The 25,541-nt window shown below is 46.8% G+C and overlaps 1 protein-coding gene across 1 annotated transcript; it reads right to left on the bottom strand.

Moving 5' to 3' along the window:
- Nucleotides 1-311: 311 nt before the first annotated feature.
- LOC101869393 (calpain-2 catalytic subunit) lies at nt 312-23,665 on the bottom strand. Its single transcript, XM_034060968.1, has 21 exons — nt 23,429-23,665; nt 22,517-22,586; nt 16,807-16,925; nt 16,353-16,486; nt 15,236-15,404; nt 13,638-13,721; nt 12,082-12,167; nt 11,498-11,572; nt 11,138-11,298; nt 10,337-10,506; nt 9,156-9,167; nt 7,602-7,813; nt 7,477-7,513; nt 6,662-6,727; nt 6,080-6,137; nt 5,060-5,124; nt 3,905-3,973; nt 3,271-3,349; nt 2,172-2,288; nt 1,642-1,700; nt 312-995 (listed from the first exon to the last, which is right to left on the bottom strand). Exons 1-21 carry the CDS (start codon nt 23,663-23,665, stop codon nt 972-974), a joined length of 2,103 nt encoding a protein of 700 aa, XP_033916859.1. The 3' UTR covers nt 312-971.
- Between the last annotated feature and the right edge of the window lie 1,876 nt (nt 23,666-25,541).

Raw genomic sequence — 25,541 nt, 5'->3', positions numbered from 1 at the left:
TTCTGAAAAGGAACCTGTAAATACAAGAAGTTGTTTGTAGGAAAGAGGAAACAATTCCTCACAGTCTCATGCTTTTAATAGGTCAGGTATGGGGTACATAGCATCAATTACGTTTCTTGGAAACCTTTAGTTTTTCAAGCATTAATATTTTAAAGTATCAGGCTAACATTCCATTAACTGACACATGTCCAGAGTGCCTGTCAGTGCCTCATCACCTTCCGAATGCTGTTTTATCCCTTTAAAAGGCTCTGCATCTAATCTATAAGAAGTGTGTTTATTTTCAGAAGGAATAGCAGTCTTGCAAGTTTTATTTCTACTGTTTTTATTTAAATACTTTCTTACAGTTCAAAGGAAGATAAATAAGAAACAGGAACTCAAGATTCCACCTGAGAGCATGGGCTTTCTCTTGCAAGAGTCTGGTTGCAGCTTCCTGCTACAGGCACATAAATGGGCAGGAGGGAAAGACTTGTCCTTCAGATTGATCAAACATACTTGCTACTCAAATTCTTCAAGGAATATTTCATCAGAGTAATGCCGAGCTTGAACAGGAAGTATACAAGAAATCCCTAAATGCCTGTGGTCACACATGCAATGCTATCCCTTTTCCAGTTTTAGATACGCAGGAGTGAAACTGTTATACAAAACCCACTTCTTAAACCGGATTGTCAAGCTATAAGCTTTCTTCCAGAAGTCATGTAAAACACCTTAAATCCAGAGATAGTAGCAGAGCACTGAGGCTTTATACTAAAGTTTTTATACAGAGGTTATATAATACTAAAAACTGCCAGGCCCTTAAAAATGGGGTTGCAGATACTTCTGTTGAAGTAGAACAGTTTCGTTCTTATAAATGTGTGCAAAAGTTGTCTGTATAAGTTAAGGCACATTCACTTTAGGATATTACTTGTATCTTTGCTCAGTTATCTTCACCTGATGTTGCTCTTTTTGAGCTTTCTTAAGCTGATGTTGGTGCCTCAAATGACAGTAAAGCACAGCCACTGTAATGAGAGAGGAGAATGGCCAAAGGTTAAATTTAGTACAAATACCTCAGCAAATATGAATGTTCCCATTTCTAGCATGAGGAAGAAAATCTGTTCTTACTAAAGTCATTTTAGGATCTTTCCTGAATGATTTAAATTTATCTCTCATTTAAGTCAGAAGGGTTTTGGGATGATTTGCTCATTCCTTATTTAGGTCCAGACATGAGTTATGTTTGGGTAATAAGCAAGTCAAAGACATGCAGGAAAGTGTATTTCTCCAAACTTAGTCCTTGCTCCAGGGCAGACATGGTACAGAAAGCAGCAGATATGGTCAATACTGTGAGTCACTACTGCACCTGCATTTTACCCTGCTGTTGACAGAAAAGGCAGCGAAGAAGCCTTCATACACATCAGTCAGAATCACTGCAAGGGATGAGTGCCTTTGGGTTCAAATTGGTTTGTTAGAGAAAATAGGGATAGGGATATTGGTATGTTTTAAAATGGGTAACCTTTGTTGAGGCTGCTTGCAGATACACAAGCTATATAAATCTAGCATTTACATGAATCCATATGATCAGTTAGAATGGAGCAGGACAGGCTCTACTCTTTACAGCCTTCCCCACCCAAAAAGAGCAGAGAACAATTTAGAGCTGAATGAACTTACATTAACAAGGTTCAATTCAATTGTTCCAGTTTTCTCAGTATCCAGCTTCCTAAACATTTCTGTGATAGGAGAGAGATGACAGACAAGGATGAATATAGGAACTAATTGGAAAGCCTGCCCCATCCTTACGCTTCAGATTCAAAAGGCAATTTAGTCCCAGAGCCTTAACTATGACAATGATCTACACCCCAAACCAGAAAGAAACACTTTAAAGTCATCACCTGCTCATGTGCAAGAATGAGACTGAACACTTTCAATAACTCATTCAGTAGTATTAGTCAACCTGTAAGTGTTTAGATCTTTTTTTAAAGCTAACATTTAGCTGTTTGCATGAAGGACTGGCTGACTCCAGCAGTCTGGCCTAAAAGGCCGATTCCTAGATCTAGGAGGATCATGCACACTGGGGTTGCTGGATTTATAGCTCAGCCTTGAAGTTGCCTTGGATCCAGCACAAAGTTTTCTGAATAGCTTATCCTGGACTTGAAAACACAAAGCAATAGTGTCTGTCTAGTGATAAAGCATGCACTCACTGAACAGTGTTTCCAGCCGAATCAAACACCGGATGAAGTTATCAAAGTCAATGATGAGGTCTTCATCAGCAAAACGAGCCACAATGATTTGATGTAACTTGCAGTTTAATTTGAACCCTAAAAATACAATGGCAAGGATATAAAAGGTAAGAAGAAACAAAACACACAAAAGCTCTCCCCAGCAAAGCCCCAACCTTACACACTGACAAAAATTCAATTAGCTACTTTTGGTTAAATTCTCTAATTTTAAGGAATATTGACTCTGCTTGGGAGATTCCCAGGGACCCTTTCTGTATTGGGAGTTATTTAGAGCTGACTAAATTACATGAGTTCTTCCTGCTGCATGTGCTCCCATACTTGTATACTCCTGTTTCCCAGGGGACACATCCAATTGTTCTAACTCATGGTCCTTCCCTGTATAACAAAGTGGATGCCAAAATCAGCCCACAGAGATCCCAGACAAAGCATTGGCTTCCTGCAGGCAGATGGGTCTCTTATCTACAAAGAGTATCTCAACTTTGGCACAAAAAGATGCTCATCTTACGTGGTGCCAAGAAGGGAAATCTCCAGAGATCCCTAATGTGGGCATTAAGATGGCCCCAGATCGGGAAGTTAATTTGAGATCATATGGCTCTGAGATATCCTCCATCTCCTTCTCACCATTGTAACTCAGATTTGCAACAGTGGTTGCAGTAGTTCTTAATGATGCTCTTGTGAGCATCACCCTTTGGTCAAGCCACTTCCCTTCTCTAGGTCACAGTAGCCTGGTTTTACAAGGCTTATGCCAAACACCCAATACAGCCAGAAACACTCACTGAAAAACAGCAGTCTGCTGGTACAAGACCATGTTGTGCTTCTCCAAAAGCTGGTCACGGAAGACAATAACTGCAAACCTGTCACTCCTTTGAGATGCTCTTAGTGTGCCTGCATGGCAAGAGACTGCCATACAAAGCCAAGAGCCCAGGCTGAGCAGCTACATTGACAGCAGCCTTCCAGGTCTGGAACTACAGCTTACAAGTGATACACAGGAAACTAAGAGCAGCTATCAACCCAGTCTGAAACTGATAGACCCTAAAACGGGACAGACCAATAGAAATACCTGCTGTTTCCAGCGCTCTCCTCATCTCATAGGAACTCATGGTACCAGATCGATCCATGTCAATTTCCCTGTAAATTTTCTGTGGAACACAAAACCCAAAGTCAAAACTTGAGGATAATTCAGAGTGTGATTTGGCTTTGATCAGAAAGTGAAACATTTTGAAACACAGCCCACATGTTACTTAGGAATATTTCCAACACTGGTCTGAAGAACTACACTTATCTCCCAGTTAGGGGTTTAGAAACTCATTTTAAGGCAGCAGCCAAAGCAGATAAAGACTCCGGAGAACTCCTTGGATACCTGTGCCAAATGGCTCTATCCCCATCAAAGCAGCAAGGCTGACACTAAACTTGCTCTCTTAAGTGGAAAGGCTCAACATGCTTGGACCTGAGTTAAAACAGAAACCACTCAAAGGCAGGAAGGGAGCAGCCTCTCCTTCAGCCCCTTCACCTAAGGACAAGAAGTCACCCCCCAAGATTCCAAGGGACAAAACCTGGGAGACTGAGAACACAAATGCACGGTGAGTAGAAAGAGTCCCTGCTCTGGGATGCATGACTGTATGCATTGTCTGAAGCAAACCGGTCTACAGCCACCTCTGTATCTGATTGCACCGCCCAAGAAGGTTGCACCTTACCTGGTATCTCTGAATCTTTGTCCAGAGGGTGTGGAACTCCTTCAGGCCCAGTTTACCACTCCCATCATTCTTCTCTGAGTTAAGGGAATGTCTTTGGAGCAAAGAAAAAGGGGTTTCCCCTTCCTGTGCTGGCTTTACTGACATAGGCAGTAGTGACTTAATACTTTAAACAAGATAACTACAGTTAAGAAAAGGATGCAGGTCCCCTCTGAAGGACTCATCCTGTCGAATGCACAGTTGTTGCCTAGGATGTCTTTCTAAAACAGCAAGATGACTGATTCAGGTTAAACTGTTCACAAGCACCTTCTTTGGTATTTTGGTACCCCTAGATTCCCAATACATGTATTATACACCAAGATGATGCCATTTTATTCTGCACAGTTGGATCAACACCTGCAGTTAAAGAAGCATGAGTCCTAAGTCTGGCTTATAAACAGGAAAAGGCACGACCAAGCCTGCTATTTGAACCTGCACAAAGAGCTAACAAAAGAACCTGGTCATGGCATCGCTCCCAAAACCCGCTAAGGAGTCCCTGTAGACTGCTGGATTTACAACAAATTACAGCAGAGCATTGCTTTGGTAAGTTTCCCTTTTCCCAACTATGCAATTCAACTCCCACTGCACAGAGAAGCTGAACACAACTATTCTTAGACTTGATCCTCCATCCCACACTTGTGCCCTTTTCTTAGGGGAAAAAAGCTCCTAAAATTCAACAAGTCTCTGCTTCCTGTATTTGCCTCCTCATATTCTATTTGCTAAGTCCTCACAGCTTTATAATGCCCTTACCAACTCCAGCATACAACAGAGCAGTGAGATACACCCGGATGTCCATGTTCCAACTCTACAGCCACACTGTGCTGAGAGCCAGGTGCCTTTTCCCCACACAAACATCAGTTTGTCCCCAGCTAAACCAGAACATGTAACAGGGTAGACCTCAAAGCAGATTGTCCTGCTTGATAATGGGAGAATGCATGTGCCATGAGCAGCACTAACAGCAAGGGCTACTGTTTTTATCCAGGAGAGCCAGGGTAAACCCAGCTTCTCCACCTCAGGAGTCATTAGCAGTACATCAGTATGGACCCACCACTGCAAAGGCAGATCACTTTCTTCAGCACAGGCAGAAGAGTACCACCTAGGAACAGCCTCAAAGGATACATCTAACAGGTCAACCATTATTTTGCATGTCTCAATACTAAAGCCATCAGATTTAATATCCTGGCCTGTAAAGAAAGAGCAGAAGGATTATCAGTGCATGCTGTACCACAGCACCCTCCTAAATAGCTCACGAGCCCTATATGCATAAGCCCTTATTTGCTCTGTGTCATCAGTGGCTTCCTTTGCAACCAAAGAGGCTTAGGGTGAATGCTAGCTGTGATGTTTCTCCAAGCAAACAGCCCAGTTAGTTTAGTTTGTAGGTGTGCTGCAGAAGCAAGGGATGGAGATGAAACTTTCCTGCCCCTATTGTCTGCCTGCAAAGGACAAGGATAGGCTTTTGAGGGGAACATGGACTTCTGACCTACAGACATCAGTGGCAAGTAGCTTCATGCAACAGATGAACATCAAGCATGGTAACCAGCAATACACCATTGCTAACCAGCTGGTGCACACAGACACACAACATAGTCCTGGCTACCAGGCTAAGATTTAAAGAGGAACTTGTTTCTTGAGCACTGTTTAATGGAAGGGAAAACAATGCAGAGCCAACCTCTGAATTACTACACAGAGAAAGAAGCTCAGAGTTTCAAAGTTCCTTCTCCTCCTCCTCAGGGTCACCCCAGACCATTGGCTGGGCTTGTCTGGCTGGCTAGTTTGAATTCTGACTGGTTCAATACTAAAGCAGCAGCAACACCTTCTCTGGATCATTATAAAGCATTAATCAAATCCATCCATCTTCCTGGCAACCAATTCCCAGTAGCAGATGCAGGGATAAAAGGCACCCATATGCATGCTGCCAAAGCACGCATCCTGTTAAATACAGCTTCAGCTCCAGTGTATCTGCAGCCCCCCGCAGCAGCAGAGAGAGCACATGGCTGTGGCCATATGGCCCAAGCTGCAGGGCTGTGGCAGAGCCCAGGGTTTTGCTCTGCCCAGGTCAATGGTGTGCTCTGTGCTCTCACAGCCATGCTGGAAGCCTGCTGCTGGCCAACCAAAGCTGCCGATGGAAAAGGGACTTACGTTTAGCCAGGACCTTATTCAAGATGTTGCGCAGTTCGAAGGCGGAGATCTCTGCATCCTGTGGAAAGAGAGAGGTTTTCACTGTGAGCCGCAGTGAATCTATCCCATCAGCAGCCTCTGACTCCTTTGGGCGAGGTGGCCAAGTTCAAACACCCCTTGGAGTTAATTTCCCTTGGATGGAAATGCAATCAGGGTAAGCTCTCCCCACCTCCCATTCCCAGGAGCACCTCCAGTTCCCAGGGATCAGCACACTGAGCCCTCAGGCAGGTGAGAGCAGCCTGGGGAGAAGGCACAGCCCAGCCCTCACCCTCATCCACCAAATGCTCTGCCCAAAGGACAGAATTAGGGACCCACAGAGATAAAAGCTGAGCCTGAAGTTCAAAGAGAGCAAAGACTGCTTGCCAGGAGCGCTCACAAACCTGTTGTGTAAGCAGATGGGCAACTACACACATCTTTGCATGCACAATTATGCACATGCTTGAGATCTGAGTCAGCACAAGGATTAAACTCCATCCCGGGGGAGGCATTTCTCTTACCCACTCATTCACGCTACCAGTAAGACGTCAACAGAAGAACACTCACACTCCCTGCTAGCTGTGCAAAAAGCTTTTTAAAGCTGGGCTCGATGTCATCTTCACTGATCTCAGTCTACAAGAGAGAAACAGAGAATACGGAAAGGAGGAAATGTGCTTGAGAAGGACTTAATGCATTTCCTTGCCTCTAGTCAAACACGATTTAAATGGCAAAGTTGAAGGTACAGAGTACATTCGCTTTGATTTAAAGCAGTTTTATTTTCATTCTTTCAAAATGCTGGCACAGCAAATACTGCAGGAATTCAGAATTTAAAATTCCTTGTGAAATTAAAATTTATTCAATTAAAAACAATCACTACCGAATCCAGAACTTCATTATGGCTACTGTTAACTATTGGACCACGTCTTAATTTAAAGCAAAGGAAGCAAAACATGAGTTCTCATCCTGGGGGGGGGGAAATCACCACCCTCAGCTCCAGCAAGTCTAAACATATGGAACCACCACTTATGGAAACAATATCACATCAAAACACCCCTATAGGTAAAGGGCTGCACTCCCAGATGTCTGGGGAGCAAAGGGAGCTAATTTTGTGTGGCTCCTGCCACCTCTGCTGACAGTACCTGATCCCTCTTCCTGGGAAGCCCACCCAAGCTCACCACTCTGCATAAAGGACAACATGTGTTTCCATTACTACTTGTGATGTTTCCATTTCAACTATGGATATTGACACATCTCCTTCCAGAGCAGGACAACAGTTCTTCATAATGCCTAGGGAAAACCATTGCCCTGCACAGGGAACAGACACACTCCAACCCCACTTATTTATGACAAAATCAACTGAAGTGCTTTAAACTAAGACATACCTCTTCAAAACTGGCCTCAATTTCATCATCTATAACCCTAGAAAGATGAAGAAACCGGTATTAAAAATCAAGTCCCTTTTCTGTTGCTCTTCCTTCGAGTTTCAGGTTAGGAAAGAGCTACATACATGGAGTCGGCATTCTTCTCTGAGAAGACTCGCAGGCAGAAATCCCCATTCTTGTTGGGCTCAAAGGTTGAGGGTACGATGATGTATTCCCCTGCAGGGAGCTTGAACCGGTTCAGCACTTCTCGGAGGTTGATAAAGGTGTTTGATTTTTCCCTTGCTTTGTTGGTCAGGAAGAAGTTTTTGCTCAGATGAATGTTTGTCTGGCCTGAAAACTTGGGGAAAAGCAAAGAAAGAGAGAAATCCCCCCATGATTTGCATGTATTTGCATTACAGATTAACAATACAATAGATATGGCAATTAGCTATGTGGCTTCAACAGAAGTGAGTGAAGGAAGAGAAAGGGGTTGCTGCACCCCACCATGGTACTCCTGAGCTGCAGCTCTGCTCTGCAGATCATCTCAATAAGCCATTCAGGTCAGGCTTATGTTTTGCAGATGGTGATGGATGTGTGAAGACATTTGCCAAGTTCTTTACCACCTGGTTTTCTGTACAGTGAGATGCCACCCATCGCTCTGGTCCCCAAACTGGTGCCACCAGGACCCTGTAAGCTCAGCTCTTGCCTCACAGGCCAGGCTACCTTAAAGCAGAGAGCCAGTTTATGGAGGGCTCAAGAACAATAGACTATGCAGTATCAAAGCTGTGCAACATGTTTCAGAACAAACTCTCCTGCACAGGGTCTTACAGGTGGGTTATCTCAGCTCTAGAAGCAAACATCAGGCTCACAGACCTACCGCTTCCCATCCTCTTGGATTTTTGAGCATTCAGATACCTGTAAGACCCATTGCCACAGTGGGAGAGAAATTCCACCTTTTGGGGAAAAGTCATGGGATTGTAGCTGGAGTCTTTTTTATGGAAATAAGGCTTTTGGACCACTATGGTGCCAAGCTGAGCAGCTGACAGGCGTTCAGAAGGTACATAAGAAGTTCAATCAACCAGTAGCACCATTTCCTCTCCTGATGAAACCACATTTTACATAAGAGCAGCTGGTTTGAGCATAGCCTGCAGCACTGCAAGGTGCCCCAGCTGCTCTGAGGTTACACAGGCTCAACCTCACTGTCTCCTCTGAGGAGCAACAGCTCAGAGGTGTCTGCAGCCCTGCTTCATATTGCGTAGGTATCACTGCACTGCACACCTCTCTCATCCCCAGGGCATATGGTTAGCTACCTGCAGGTAGAAACAGAGAGAAACCAATAAAGAATGCTCAGGGAAATGAGAATAAAACACCTCCTTGGAATACTCGTTGTGTGTCAAATAACCTCTGCAAACTGGAGGAAAGCAGCTGTACTTTGGGGCAGCAAGCATGGGTCTGGGATGGGAGAAGACCCATGGAAGATCAGCTCTGGTGAGTTTCCGCAGTGCAGACTGTTCTTATCCCAACCCAAGGCACCCTGAAAATGCATAATGGGCTTAAGGCCCCATCTGGAATAAATGGACTCAAACTTTGGACTGTACAGCCAGTATTGTCCTGCAGTGAAGGAGGATCCTCTGAACTGTTTCTTCCCACAAGCCATTCAGCCCAGCTCTGCATCGTGACCACCAGTGCATGCTACATACCTCTGGGGGCACCTGCAAGAAGAAAAGGAGAGTGAGTTATCTGCTGGTTGAATCAGCTCCAAGGCTACTCCTTTTCACCACTGGGTAGCAGGTAACATCCATGCTCTTGATAAAAAGACTCTGCTAGAGGGGAAGTGAACACTGAGCCCATGTCACCCAATGCTGACTGCTCAGCTTCCCAGATCCCTCCTGGAGGCAGCATGAGCACAGCCTGGCACAGGCACAGCCAGGGTCATGGTTCCCTGCTGGCCCCCTCCACCCTGCAGCCCACAGTGATATCTTCTGGAGATTCAGTTTCCCAACTGTTTCTTCCCCCCTTGTCTTTCATCCTCCCACCCCTCCAAGCTCTCCACCATCTGGGCAAGACAATAATGCAGCTCTTCATTTCCTTACATCTTCAGGAGACCTAGCTTTGTTTTATACTTCATTTGCCTACAGGGAGCAGATTCTTTGACAAGCTTTTCCAAAGCTGGGACACCGGGAAAGCAAGCAGCTGCACACACTGCCTACAGATACAGAGCATCCCTCAGGCAAGACCATTATGCCTATTTCCACTGCCAGTTAAGCACCACTGCTTTGCAGCTCTGCACAAAGCATCCTGCTTCAGGAGTCACCATAAACATCTCTGAGTCTTCATCCTGCAAGGGTTTTACAGGTGTTTTGGCTGGTTCTGCTGCTGGTTTCACACTCCCCAAGCTAGTGCAGGCATCCCAGCTAGGGTCACATCCTACCATGGTCACATCCTTACCATGACTGCTCTCATTCTGCTGTTCACAGCCCTAACAAGTAGAGACCACATTTCTGCACTTTTAACCTTGATGTTTTAAATAGCTTTTCTGTTCCTCCATTCTGGAATATAGGTGGGAAAGGGCCTCTGCAGGTTACCTAGTCCAATCCACTGCTCAAAGCAAGGCTACTATCAAAGTTAATGACGTTGTTCAGGACCTTGTCCAGCCTAGGTTTGAACATCTCCATGATAATAATGATGAATGCAGATTCCATCCTCTGGGTACCTGTGCTTGACTGCTGGTTTTATGGAGGATAATTTCCTAAACATCTAAGCAGAACTTCCCTTGCTGCAGCTGGTGTCTAACTCAACCTGCCCCAATTCTGATGCACTACCCCAATTTATAGAGAGGGCTTTCCATTTCCTCCCATGCACCTCTACTGCCTTAACTTGCCTCATAAATCGCAAAGCCGATGGTGTGCATGTCCTCTCCCATCTTCCTCTGCCTCCGCCGGTGCTTCTGAATGAGGCCAATGAGGAAAGTACATCCCCTCTCAGGATCATCGGGGTCCTCATCTTCTTCCTCCAGCTTGATTAAATACTGTGGGTTCGTCCAGAATGTGTCTGGAAAGAGGATGTATGTGAACTGCTCAGAGGCTTCTTTGGAAGCAGCTGTGCCGATACAGACCTGTCAGCTAGAACACATGGGGCTCTGACTTCCAAAATCAGCTGCGAGAAGGAAAAATGAACACACCTCCCCCCAGCCTCTACAGCCACAACTGGACCCTATCAGGGAGCCACATTTCCCACTTGCACTTCTTGGACCCAAGTCTTGGGTATCCCAGGTACATCCTCCTCCATCGGCCACCCCAAAGCAGCTCCCAGGAGCTCCTAGAGAAAGTACAAGTGGATCATAGAACCACAGAATGGTTTGGGTTGGAAAGGACCTTAAGGTCATCTAGTTCCAACCCCACTGCCACGGGCAGGGACACCTCACACTAAACAGTATCACCCAAGGCTCTGTCCAACCTGGCCTTGAACACTGCCAGGGATGGAGCATTCACTACCTCCCTGGGCAACCCATTCCAGTGCCTCACCACCCTTACAGTAAAGAACTTCTTCCTTATATCAAATTTAAACCTCCCCTGTTTCAACCCATTACCCCTTGTCCTATCACTACAGTCCCTGATGAAAAGTCCCTTCCCAGCATCCTTATAGATACTGGATGAGTAAAAGTTTTCCCAGTGTCTCTTACTTGGGTAATTCCTGCATCCCCCCGCAGTGGCTCCTCTCCTCCAATTCCCATCCAGCTTCAGCAGGCTCCACTTCTTGTACTTGTCGCTTGCCAGGGTGTCTGGAGTCAGGTTGCAGATCTCCAGGCGGGAGTAATGCCTCAAGAAGTCGTTGAACGCCATCCTGTGGGAAGCAATGCCACTGGCAACGTCTGGCTTCCCATACAACCACCTGGTCTATCCCCCTTCTCTCCTGTACTAGGATTTGGGGGGGAATTTGCTCACTCACATTGGAGAGTGCTGTGGGAGAGGTTACTTTGCATGCTAAAGACCATAGGAAAAGACATCCCCTCCTGCCTGCACACAAATCCAGTGGTACTTACCAGAACTCCCCATCCTCATGCCTCCTGGTCAGCCGCTCCCGCACCTCAGGGTCAACACCACTCCAGTTTGGGCAGCTGAAAGACAACCCCACATCAGCTAGAGGGTATGGTGAAGCTTAACCCCAATGTAGCTGTTCTGGCACAAGGATTTCACCTTCTTACAGCTCCACATGACTGTAACACTGCACAATATCCAGCTGAGAGCAACTCCAGAGCTCTCAAACCATAGCAGAATTAAAATACATGGTCTATCAGACACTTCACTTCTTAAACATCCAAGGGAGCTCACCACTGAATCCAGGCTGTTAAATAAGCAGAAACTACCGAAAGGTTTCTAGGAATCACCAACCAAATCATTGAATGCTACATGAAGGCAGATGTTTGCATGAAGGACGCCACATACTGTGATGCCCACATGGGAGATGGCAGTGATGGGATGCTGCTTTGAAATAGCTCAGAGTGAACATCGCATCCAGATGTGACTTACAGAGGAATCTAAGGCAGGGAGAAGACAGATGACAGCAGAAACATGGTTGTACCCCTGCAGTAAAAGCCTCCTGGCAATGTACAAGCCATTGACTCACTTGTCATTCCATTTCCCGGTCCACTCCACTTCCCCCCAGGGATTTCTGATTCTGATCAGCTTCTGCACAGTTCCTCGGAATTTCACCTGATGGGATCAGAAGTGTACACAGAGAGTTACCCAGGGACTCGGCACTGTGCTCCATCCCACCTTCTCTATGGGAATTAACATGGCAGAGCAAGTATCATTAACAATGTATGCACTCATCTGGTCCAAAAGACAAGAAACCAAACTGATGTTCAATGAGCTCCACACACCCAAGCCTGTCCAGAGAAGGTTTAAAGCATGCACAAATCAAAGCTCATGATAACCAAAACGTCTGTTTTGTGCCACTAAACAACCTATCTCTGATATGATTTTAAGCAAAGGGAACGTAAAGCTGCTACAGGACTGCTAAAAAGCAGGTACAAAGGGACACTTCTCTAAAGTCATCATCCATGTATGATTTGCCTTTTCACATTCAGATGCCTTTTCCCCATCCCTATATAAGATGAACCTATTACAAGTAGATGGGATTCTTGGTCTGGCCACAACCCCTTTGATGAATGCCCCACAGTGCAGCAGCATCAGCACCTCCTCACACTGCACCCCAGGCCCTGGCTTGTTACCTGCTGCTCTCTGCACACACGGAGGCCAGGCCAAGCAAAGCTGTACCAGTTCCAATGGGAACACCCAGCACTTATGTGGAACACATGGTACTAATTTGAGGAAGGAGCTGGCGCACCTCTACAGCCCGAAGCCAAGAAAACTGCATAGAGCAGCAGCACAGAGTCCAGACATGACACCCCAGTCCCTGATGATGAACATCCCTACAAAGCCTGCACAGATCACCAAAGGAAAAGCCTGGCTAAGTTGTGCTTTTTATGAACTAAGGTCAACAAAGTCCCTCTTTGCTGCTAGAGGATGACATGCACACAGGTGAATATGCCCGTTTGGAGCATCCACCTCAGTGCAACACATCAGCATCTCTCTACACATCACCCTGAAGTTTCAGGAATCACTACAGGAACAATTGGTGGAGCAGTAACCGCATGGCACACATGGAAGGACACCTGGATCCGCTTCCTTTGTTTGCACTTGTCTCACTCTCGCCTATACTGCTGGACAGACGCGCTGTGCTCCAGCACTGCACCCTGCTGAAAGGTATTCAGCAGGCATGGAAGGGACAGTAATGTTTGTTTTCCTTGGCGCACATCTCTCGCACATCCCGCTGTGCTTTACGGTACAGTGCTGACTGCTATAGAGAAACATGCTGCAGGACTCAGTCACCAGCAGAGGGTAGTGTGCCCTCTGCGCTGAGCTTCCCACGGCTCCGCTCACTGGGAAACAGCAGTGCTTATGGCCAAAAAAAGGGATATTTTTTGTTCAAACCCCCAAAGAAGTCAAGTTTTTATCCAAAAACCACCAACTAATTCAGTTCATTGAGAACAGACTCAAAGCCCGATTCAGCCAAACGCATGATGCTCAACAATCTGCAGTGCTGAAGATGTGCTCGTGACTGGGCAGGACCACGCACAAGTCTTGCTGCATTTTGCCCCCCTGGGGTAGCACACCTACCTCCTCTGCCCCGGTGACCGAGTACGCGTGTCCCTTCACCAGCTTCTGGGTAGTGACTGCCTCCGACTCTGCTGCACTGGTGATCTGGAAGAGCAAGGAAAGTCAAGGAGCGTCCTTCCCACGCACAGGGAATCCAGGATTCCCCCTCCAAGAGTTCCAGTCTCACTGGGAGGCTGCAGGGATGGTTTAGCTGCTGCACAGAGGAAATGAGAGTGATCCATTTGACAGAATAGGGGCAGCAGCACATGTGGCGATGTTGGAGTCCTAGGGCCCACATTTATGGCATGGGATGTATGTCAGAAGCCCTGCACCACAGCAGAGATCCTTTCTGGCTCCAAAACACTTGGAAATGCATGAGAGGGGATGCACCACACCAAACACTGTACAAAGGGGATACACATGATGAGCTCCAGGCTCTCGAGGGGCCAGAAGGAACACAGGGGGTAACCAGCCTGAGGCTGCCCAGGGATCACACACCAAGACCTTTGCTTTGAGGTCAACTCCACAGTAGGGTGGGAGGTTCCCCTTCCTTTCCCCAGCACCACCACCCTAGACTGGTCATGCAGGAGAGCAAGGGAAAAGGCTGCACTTCGGATGCCATTCATACCTGAAGGAATATCACCCTCTCACTTTTCCACAGCCATTACAATACCTGGGCAGCCTGGCCTATAAGCACTACAGGGAAAAGTCACTTCTTAGAAAGTGACTGCCTGACGTTGTGCTGTTATAATGCTTAACCCTCTGTGAAACATATGGCTGTCACTGCCTTCCCATCATTTCAGAATGTGAGTGATCTGTAAACAAGGATATCTGAAACTTAAAAAAGGTTTTCTAATACAAATTTATATATATATATAATATTTATATTATAAATGGAGTTCTTGTAAATCATTCACTTTCCCTTTAGACATAACTAAGATGTTCATTTGGGAGTAGGATGATTATCATACTAACAATGCTTTGTCTCATTTCAGTAAGGCCACAAGCAATGCTGAATCCTTGCAGGCAGGGCCAAAGCTCCTTTTCCTTCTCACAGGTTCAGCTTCCGATGAATGTTTTCCCATAAAGCCTTTTAAAAGCCTGGCAACAGCCTGAGCCTTCCTGCTTTGGGAATGTTTTGGTACAATTTGTCTGACAAACAGGCTACAGACAGGATGGAGGTTACCACCTCTGAGCATCAGACTGCAGGAGCCATTAGCAGCAGGTTTCTGTCCAAACCCATTCAGCCTGTAGCAACCTGCTGCCAAGCTACAGGCTTTCTTAAGAACAAAGATGTACATCAGGACCCCTCATGAGTTCCCTATATGATTGGCCAGTACCAACCTATGAAACAGCAAAAGCTCTAGGTCTTGAGGAAGACACACAGGGGAGGCAACACATAAACTAATGAATCTACATTTCAACCTAACCCTGCAGAAGGGCACATGCCTGGGTCACACTCTCTGGTCAAATTCTCCAGACACAAAGTAGAGCAGAGAACCACAGCAGAGGGGACCAGCATCCTTTGTGTACCACCTGCAGATGGAGCACGGGTCCACCCCCAGCTGCCTACTAGCACAGCAAGAGCAGAGTGTCCAGCAACAAGCCCACTAACTCACATCAATGGAACAGCCAAGGAGAGAGCCTTTCTGAAGTGCCTTCTGAATGATCCTGAAGAGGTTGGGTGGTGCCTTCTGCAGCTCATACCATTCTGCAATTCCTCCAGTGAAGTCCTCAAAGCCTTCAGTGGTGGTGCCACCAGAGAGAGACTCATATGATCCATTCAGCCTGCACAAAAGGGGACACACACACACAGCCATCAAGCTCCTCATTTTCCTCTTCTCACACATACAAGCATCAGGTTCCCTATTCTCTTCTCTTGGAGAGGCATTCAGTTGTGCCAACTATCACAGTGTTTCTACTTTCAACAGCACCACCAGCAGCTATGAACACCTCCTCCCTTGTTTCTTAGACCTCTCCTTGGAAAGCCCAGCATAAATGTTATACTATCATGTACACAGGATGTAGGTTTAGTCATATCAATGCCAAAAATCATGGACACTATTTGACAAAAAGGAAACTATTCCAACAAATCAAACCCCAACATTTTGCCTCTATAGTTCTGCAGGCTTTTAATCCCTTTAACAATTATGGGTCTGATTTTCAGCTGATATAATTAGCTAAATTTCTTAAGTCAACTGAAAATAGCAATGCTAGATGGCAGAATTCCTCCATGCCTATCCTAAAACTAGAAACTCAGACTTGTGCATCTTCACCTTCAATGGAGACCTGGACTTATGGACCGGTGGGCTGTGCACACTGAAGAAGTGAAGCTGCGAGCCCTCACAGGCATGTAGAGCATGTTCACCTTGAACAGAATCCTAAACTCATGGACTGCTGGGCTTTGCACACTGAAGAACTGAAGCTGCAAGCCCTCACAGGCATGTAGAGCACATGAAACAAAGCTTTCCAAGCCCCAGTGACAGAAGACTGTCTAGGAACACCCCTGCCATAAGATACAAGAGCAGTTTTTCTTGGCTAGCATCAATACTTTTGTCTATTTGTCCCAAGCATCTGTCAGCAAAGCTTTACTAAAGCAGTTGTGGTGTAACCCAGAAGTTGTAAAGACTAATAAATTAGGTTGACTTTTTAAATGTGTCTATGCAGGTGAGGATGCTGTGGGGAAGCAGAGGCACTGGGAGATAGGAGCAGGACAAAACCCTGGCCTCAACTCACTTGGCATAGGCTTTCTCCAGCAGCGCGCTCCAGAACTCGCTGCCCTCTGCTGAGTGCACGAAGAGCAGCTCCCCATTCTTGGTGGGCAGCTGGTCATCCACCACAACATCCAACCACTCCCCATACTGCCAGAACTGCAAGAGAACACAAACAGCTCGTCACCACCCCATGTTGCATGCTCAGGTCACCAGGACATTCAAACACCTGCTTCCTAGAGGAGAAGCAATGCCCCTCGCAGCCAGCTTTGCCCACCCTGTCCAGGGATGCATGTCCTCAGCTGGATCTGCTGATGGATGTCTGCTTCCTTCAGCCATCACCCTTCCTGGATGCCTGTTTTTGTGCCTGGCTCTTTGGTGTTCCTCAAAGTGTTCCAGCAAACAGCACACAGACACAGCCAGTCACACTGTCTCCTGGCCAACAGCACAGGGCAAAGGGGAGGCTGTTTTTCACCTACCTGGAAGTGGAAAATTCCTGCATATTTATCCTGGAAGCTCTGGTCTTTGGGAACAACACGGGCCAGAATTTCTTCATTTAGGGTGAGAGAGGCAATAGCGGCCAAGAGCCAACAGTCCCCTGTAATGAAAAAAAAGGGGAAAAGAGACATTGTTCATTATTCACTGTTCAAACTTTATTCTTTAGCTTTTGTATACTGCACAGGGCTTATCCGTTATAGTCACTAGCCACGTCTGCTGTGGTGAGATGATCCTTCCCATCAGCTTACCTCTAAGACAGATCAAATGTACGAACACAAACACCCACCGTCTCTAGGGCAAGTTTCCTCTAAACCAAAGTACTAAAAGAAAAGCAAAAGCAGGCTTTCTATGATCTACCAACACACAGTCCCATGCTGGGACTATTTGAAAGAAAACTTGATATTCAATAGGGTGTCTGCAGGTTAGGAAGCAGCTGGGGAAAAAGCAAAGAACAGGGCCTGTGGGCACACACAGGTACTCATGGACATGGTTTCTCCTCAAAAGGACACTGTCTCCTTAAACATAGGCTGTTTCCCTCCTCCATGTTTAATAAACATCTACTGACTTGCCATCCAGAGACCTATCCCATGGACAAGCTCCCTTTCAGGTCCCTCGCCAGCCTCTTACAACACAGGAGCTCCTTTCACTTTATACATCTCTGAAGCCTCTTGCTGAGACCTCTCTGTTTAATCCCACATCTCATCTCTGGCACTAGTCACCAGAGAGTCAGGGAAGGTCTGAAGGCAGGCACTGTTCCCTAGTCCCACACACCTCTTCACCCTGCCTGGGATGGAGCCAGCACACACAGCGCCTGCACGTTAGTGCCCCAGGCTGTCTGGACAGTGTTTTTCCACACCACCTCCTACCACACTGAGGAGATGCACAATTATATAAACATCACCTCTATTTTTTGTACTTATTTTCAGAAACCAGTGTTTAGCAGAGTGGTTACCTTCCTGCTCAGCCATGGGGCCTCCTGCAACCCATTAGCAAGATGATCAGAGATATAATGATCCAGCTGATCTCATCTCCCATAGCCCAGCATAAACCTCCCTGTTCCCATTTTATCAGGTCTGCTGTTGCCTTGCTTTATGAACACGGGGAGGTGGATATTACACATCAGATCCCACAAAATGGTCCTGCAGCATGTATAGGACTGCAGGTTCAAGAGCCATAAGCCATCCATGGCTGCTAGCAAGTTAAAAGCCAGCAAAGCAGCAGGCTCTATACAACCTCCTAGAGAAAGGAGGGGCAAAAGCTCACAAGTGAGAAGCTGGGATCCAAATGGGAGAAATTCTTAAGCAGATTTAACTCTAAAGTGGCTCTTTGAGGGTTGCCCTCAGGCCCAAATCCATCACCACTCAGAGAGCTCTAGGAGGAACACAGGCAACCTGCAATTCCCTCTTTGGTGCCCCTCGCTTTTCTCAGCTGATCCCCAGCAGCAGCTCAACATTTGTCCCATGGCCCTTTTCACATTGCAAAGAAGTTGGAAGATGTGAAATTGCAGACCAGTTTCAAAACCTCAGAATCTCACATTATAATGTCCTACGGCACAGCTGAGCAAAACCATCCACCCTTGGACTCGGCAACAAAGCTGCATGCAGAGCTGAAGGCCCTTTGTGCATGCTCTGTAGGGTGGGTGGGAACAGCCCAAGGAATGCTCTATGCTCCTTGTTTGCAGTCAGCTGTGGAGGTGTTTTTCCCACTCAATTGCTCAACCTCCAGCATAAACCAGAGTTCACATTGCACAGCCTTGCTCGATCAGACGAACTCAAACACCCCAAGGAACCCTCACATTAGCGCTACTAACCTCATAAGAATTGTGCTGATTTAAATCAGTAGCAAGGCTGGCCCAGGGGGCAGCTGTCCCACCCTTCTTCCAAACTGATGTTAGCTTTTCTATTCCATAAAGAAGACAGGGGCTGGGCAGGAAGAGAGCAGCACAGAAAGGGTAATGGAACGACTCAACACGAGCACAGCAGCTCAGGAAGTCTTGGTCAAGAAGCTGCTCAGGCATCTAGATAAGAGCATACACCGTTTAATGCTGTAATAGATCTTTTGAGTCAGACTTCCCCTGTAGATGAGCACAGAGGTTCAAGGAGGAGAAACACCCCCAAGAGACCTCTAAGCACATTCCTAAAGAATTTCCTTTACTTTCTAGCTGTTCCATTAAGACAGACAAGAAGAGAAAGAATCTGCACAGTTTGTTGAAAATCTCTCTGTTGAACTTTACACTGAGTTCCAAGGAGAATTTGGAGCCAGACAAACCCAGATCTTATCTCACACAACTCTGGACAAGGTCTTCTTGAGATTAAAAGGCAGATGCAGCATATATAGGAGACACACCACCCTCTGGTTTCCACATTTAAAAGTGCTCAACAGCCAGGACATCATCTCTTCCTTTCTGAACACTGAGCACTAAAAGCAGACGTGACAAGTCAAAGCCTGGATGAGAACAGATCTTGTGATAACACTTGCAGTTTTAGCCTGCACTAAGTAAGCCTAGGCAGGGTCTCTACCAAATAGTCTTAACTGTAAGAACTGGTACTTTCGTAAAGCTTGTGACAGTAACTTTGCTTTGATAGAGAAGCAAAGTCCAAGAGGAGTCTATCGAACAGTTACTTGTATGAAGAATTTGAAAAGGGTGTTAGCAAAGCCAGGTTTATCATGGAGAACTTTTGCAAGTGCACAATACAATAGGCAGAACACGGTTATCAAGAAAGGGAGTATTATCTGGCTGTGAGTTTATTTATATTGACAAATGCTCTTTTTTTCCCTTTAATGTTTCCTTTTTGCTGTTGTCAATGTTTTACGTTCTATTTCTCTGTGTCTACCTCTGCATTACTGAACCTCCAGCTATAAACAAGAGCATTGAAAAAAAAAATCAATTGCAAGGCAAAAATAGCCATAAGGGCTTAAAACTGACATTCTGGAAAGCAAACACAAGCAAAGTATCCCATGAAGCACCTGAAGAACTGTAAGCAAAAGGAAGCTCTTCTGATCAGCGCACAGCCCATCTGAGACTATGGGGTCGAAGGAAAAACGTACATCAGCCCACTAGACATGTAATCATTTTAAAACACTCACAGAGTAACAACTACTCAATGCATTTACATTAATACCAGAGACTCCAGGAAGTTTTCTGGTTAGAAGCATGATGCTGCAGCAACCCACTTACAGCAGAGTGGTTGCCAGCATGGGAAAACCATACATCTAGTTTTCCAAATTCATCCTATTCATTATTTTTCTACACATATTTATGTAAGGAGGAGACACCTATGTCTCAACAGCAGAGCAGAGCTACTGCACTGTGTACACACCAGTGTTGTGATACCATGGTGACATCCCCTCCAAAGAAGGCGGTTAAGGGTGAATAAGCTTCCTCTCCCCAGTGGCTTTGGTTCCTCTGCTCTGCTGTCATGAGTCACCACATCCCATGTGCTGTCATTCTGAGCCAAATACCTTCAGATCTGACACTGCAAAATGAACTCCAAATAATCAATTTAAAAGTTTCTCTCCTACAAAGGAGCAAGACCACAACAGAGGATAATCCAAAGCCCAAGGGCAGCATTTTGGTGTCGGGAACAACTTAGCAAGCTGCCACCTTGGGGAGGAGATCACCTTTTCTGCCCTGATGATCAGCTATGCCTTTTATGCATATAACCTAGGTCAAACAATGAAACAAATGTATAGGCTGCATCTGGCCCACAGACCAAAGACTCTTGAACTAAAAGGAACGTGTGTACCACTGCTCATCAGCCAGGCTGCTTGGTCTGTAACCTGCCAAGAAACCAGTTGCAGCAGTGATGGGTACATGCACTTTGAATGCCTCATCAGTCCCTGTTGCACTCTCAGATGTTCTGAAAGGCTTAACAACAGCAATGAAACTCCATGTAGGTGCAGGTGTGCTGCTTTGCCATCAAGCTCTTTGGAGGATAAACAGGACTACAAAAGCAAAAGTTTCCTATGGAAAAAAGCAACATAATAAAAAGGAAGAGATTCAATATAGGCTCTTAGTAACTTAATAGCTATACAGAGAAAAGATCAACAGCATCCAATTGTTACTCAACCAGTAAACTGTCAGACAATAGCAAAATTCTGTCCAGATTCACAAGAAGATAGCAGGGTGAGTCATTGCAGTACTTAGTCATAGTGAAAGCAGTAATACAACCTGGAACACTAACATCCTCCTATATAAATGGTATTCTTTTGCCTCCTGAAACAACTGGGAGTCAGTTCATATCCTTTGGTGACAGCATCTGACTGGTCCAAAGACCATTAAGGCAACAATCACTTTCATAAATTTAAATCAAGGTTTGGCACTAGCAACAACAATCCCACAACGTGAAAATGAAGTTACAAATCTCTCGTTCCAGTGCTCCTGCTGCCACATCTGGCTGCAGAAAGCAGCTAAGTGCTTTCAGAAACCAGGATCTCTACAAATGCCAGATGTTGAAATAGCATTAAAATAAACTCTATTTTCAAGCTGACCAACTCTTGAGCAGTAAAAATTCACAATAAAAAAAAGAGGGCATGTGTGTTAAACACTGGGGCATGCCTTATACCAAAACAGTAGTGGTGGGAGACATGATACCAGACAGAGAGAACACGCAAAGGAAGCTGCTGACATGCCAAGGACTTCGCTGGTGACACACTGGAGCCTAATCCATGTCACAGATGCTACTGGGGCACAAGGAGAACTAAATTCACAATCTCTGTATTATTTATTGTCAGGACATTTTACACAAATTGTATCTAGTTATTAAAGCACTAACCTAAGCAACTTCTGAAAGAAAAAGCACAAAATACATGAAATAAGCTTCCCTATTTGTTCTATTTTTGGACATGAAAACACAAATAGCAGCATCAGGACTAGAAACTAAGAAGCTGCAACGTGGCTAATACTATGCCAATGAAAAGCAAACAAACAGAACTCCATTCCTTTGCCAACCCTGCTGCAAAGTCACAACACACAGCACGTATTAGTCATGTTTCCCTACTCCGAGGGCTTCCCCTCAGCTGTACTGTCAGTCTAATCTTTAGGTAAGAGGGTGTTCACCCTCTTCCTACAATTACAGGATAAATAGGAGCCTCACTGCTTCTACCCCATCTTAGCTCCTGGAGCATCCCCTCAGCTGTATTCATTTACAGCCTCCAAGCTGCCTTCTGGGAGGAGAGAGGAGGCACTTGCCTAAAAACACTGTGGCAGACAAGGCAGGAGAGAGTTTTTGAGACCAGGATAACTGTGCACTGTGCACACACAGCCAGTTTAAACCGCTTGCCTCTGGCTGTCCCCTTGGGCTTCCAGGTTTCAGGGTGTCCTTCCTGGAATTCCCTCCCATGGGAAAGAAATGCCTCACCACACAGGTGAAGTAGAGGTTAGTCAGGTTGCTCTCAGGCATATGGATGCGAATGTGAAAGGAATTAAAAGCAATCAGAAAAGCAATCAGGAAACCAATTTGTGCCATCCCTGCTCAATGCACACAGCAAGGCTGTGCTCAGTGGCCAAACACATACTGTCCCTACCAGCAAATGCCCAGGAGAGGCAAGGAAGGTCTGATTTGATATAAAGAGAGGTGGCAGGTTTCAACAGGATGTATTTACAGAGTGAGTTACTGTACAGCTTAGTATAAACTGGCTGCTACTGGGGTAGCACCTGCATAGGAAGCTCAGCTTTCTGCTCCACCTTACCTAATGCCCCTTGGCAGATGTCTGTGCGAGTGGCTCCACCAGCTATGAACTGGGGGCTGGAACACAGCTCCTGGGAACAAAAGAAGCCCCTTGTTACACATATCCACAGGTAAGGGTGGGATCAGAGCCCCACTTGTTTAAACAAAGGGTTGACCATAGCAGATGAACACTGCAGAGATGGGGCAGGCCAGGAATGAGTGCAGGCACCAGACATGTGAACAGTGGTGAGGACAATGACCAAAGCTTGCAGGCAGCCATCTCACTTCACAGTATGTGCCAGGAGGTCCACTGTGTTTCTACACATGTGCACACACCACTTTGCTGTTACCTCCCCACCACTGACTACCTCAAGGCCTTTAAGAAACATCCAGGCACCCCGGATCCATCTGATCCTATGGATGGCTCCCGCGGCCAGACAGGGCTGCTTCGGTAGCCACAAGCACAGGTTAACCGAGAGCTCGGAAAGAAACCTCCGCATCACTAACAACTCATCTCTGCTAACGGAAAGGGTTATGCATCTGAAGTGACAGCCCCACAACAAGCACTCTGTCCCCCGGGATTGCTCAGGATGAAGAGACAAACGGCTTTGTTGCTGCTGGTTTTACAGATGGAGAATGGTCCCCGGCCAGCCCAGACCCGGCGCAAAGCGATACCCATCGCAGGGGCTCTGTGCGGCCGCACCGCCACCTGCAGCCGCCCGGTACTGCCGGGGGAGGCTGTGGGAGCAGGTCTGGGAGCGGAGAAACGAGCCAGAGGGGGAGACAGGGGAGCGCAAAGAGCACAGGCACAGCCCCGCAGGGTTAAATCAAACCGGGGCCGGGGGTCAGGAAAGGAAAGTGAGGTGGAAAGAGGCGGTGATGCCGCTGAACGATGCTACCGAGCATCCCCCCCGCCACCTTACCCCCGCCCTACCGTGGGTCTGCGCCAGACGACTCCCTGTGTCTTGTAGGACTTGGGCCCCAGCTCTTGATATCCGAGGGCAGCGGGGCCGGCGGGGAAGGACGGGTCCTGGAAGAGCCGCCCCTCCTGCAGGCACTGCTGCCGCAGCACCCCGAAGTCCTGCCCCAGGTAGGGCACGGCGTGGCTGTGCCGCCCCGCTCCCGCAGCCGCTGCCCGCTCCCTCGCCACCGCCGCCGCCATCCCCGACATCGCCGCACCTGACCCCCACCACCCCCGGTGGGTGTCACGAGTGCCGCCAGTGCTCAGCCCCGCCGCTTCACTGGGACCCGCTGCACCGGGTGGAGGAACAGGCGCACCGGTCAGCGGGTCCTAATAAACCGGGAGCATGCACGTGGTCTGTAAAGGGCGGCTACAAACAAGACGGAGGCTCCCTCTTTATGTAGTCACATGGAAAAGAGGAGGGGTTATCCCTTAGTCATCAGGATTGGAAGGGACCTCGAGATCATCTAGTCCATCTCCCCTGCCAAGGGAGGGTCAGTAGAACGGGTTACACAAGAATCATAGAATAGTTAGGATTGGAAAGGACCTCACACAAGAATGCATCCGGGTGGGTTTGGAATGCCTCCTGAGAGGGACACTCCACAGCCTGTTCCAGTGCACAGGTTACAACTGGGGAGATCCTGACTGAACACTAGGGGAGATTTTTTTCACAGTGAAAACAACGAGCCATTGGAATAATGGGAAGTGGTGGACTTCCCAGTGTTGGACATGTTTAAGGTTTGGCTGGACAGGGTGCTGTGGTATCGAGGTCATGCTTTGCCCAGAGAAGGCTGGACCAGATGATCCTTGAGGATTAAAAAATTGGTATTTCCTGCATAAAACCCAGAAGTATCCATGTCCAAATCTGTAAGCTTAGAAAAAAGTCAAAGAAAAAGGAAAAACTAACATGGCTCAAAACCGAATATGGTACATATGTACCCTGTATTGTCATCCTGTTACAGCTTTGAATGCTACACGCAACAGAAATGATTTCCAGCTTGATTTGCTGCTGGCAACCAATGCATGCGTTGCTTTCACTGCTGACATGAACCCACCTACACCCCCCTGCACAGCCCAAACCATGTGCAAACAGCTCCCCCAGATGTGCACCCCAGCCACACGGTGCAGGGAGTGTCTGTTTCAGCAGGGAGGTGCTGCCAGGGATGTCTGAAATGCTGCTGCTGGCACCCACACACTATGGCAGCTCTCCAAGGGACAATTCAAGCCATTTGCTTCATATTTTAGGCCTGACTCAGGATGTGCTGGGTGCCAGGCAGCATTCCCGGGCAGTGCTGCACCCCCTGCCTGCACTACTGCCTTGGAAGGAGAGACACCTCCTTCTCTGTATTCTGTCCCTAGCCCTGGACGCACTAAGTGCTTGTTTGGAACAAACTTATCTGACTAAAATGAATGTTATTGTTGGAAAAATGCCTAAAACACCATAAAATACCCGGCTGTACCATTTGCTGAGATGTGGTGGCAAGTTTTCCTTGAAAATTACAAATCAGAGGTTTTTCTTCATTGCTGATAGAGGCACAATGCCCTGATGCACTGGGAAACACTGTCCATTTGCTAAGTGGTTTTGGACTTCAGTCACTTATGATTCCTCTGCCTATACTCAGCACAGGTCCTGTTTAGACAGTTAGTTAGGAAGTTATTACTATTAAACAAGAAAACAAGATAAGCTTTGCCCATTCAATTCACAATGCAGCAGAAGAAGGTCCAAAATCCATTTGAAGTTAGGGTTTGAGAGTGGTATGAGCCGTGCCAGCCAGGAGTGTCTATGTAGATAGAGCCATGCAAGAGAGCATTCCTCACCTCACCTTTGAGAGTGTCCAAAACTGGCCATGTGCAGACCAGCTTTGCTCTGCTTTGAAGGTGTCTCCTCTTCCTTATGGGTCAGAGGGGCTCTTTTCATAAGGAGAATAATGGTGTTTTTAGCAGATTGTTGAGGCATGTGGGAAATCAGTCCCACATGGAGAACTGGGAGCGGATCAAATAATGTTACATGCCGTAAGTGCTGGTACATGCTGCTTGCACTCAATCAGGTACACCATTAGCTAAGGTCTCCAGCATGGCTGTGCTG

The sequence above is a fragment of the Melopsittacus undulatus genome, chromosome 3 (assembly GCF_012275295.1).
Source record: "Melopsittacus undulatus isolate bMelUnd1 chromosome 3, bMelUnd1.mat.Z, whole genome shotgun sequence".
NCBI classification, from domain to species: domain Eukaryota; kingdom Metazoa; phylum Chordata; class Aves; order Psittaciformes; family Psittaculidae; genus Melopsittacus; species Melopsittacus undulatus.
Note: the sequence above shows the minus strand (reverse complement) of the source record. Positions and strands in the feature narration are given on the sequence as shown.

Bases quoted from the DNA above. Each gene is read 5' to 3' on its own strand.
- LOC101869393 (XM_034060968.1), bottom strand. From the start codon at position 23,665: ATGTCGGGGATGGCGGCGGCGGTGGCGAGGGAGCGGGCAGCGGCTGCG. The intron at 6,138-6,661 runs GTGAGTGTTCTT...CTCTTTCCACAG, and splicing joins TTGCACAGCTAGCAGGGAGT to GATGCAGAGATCTCCGCCTT. The intron at 3,974-5,059 runs GTATCCTTTGAG...AACTCAGAGAAG, and splicing joins TAATGGTTGACCTGTTAGAT to AATGATGGGAGTGGTAAACT.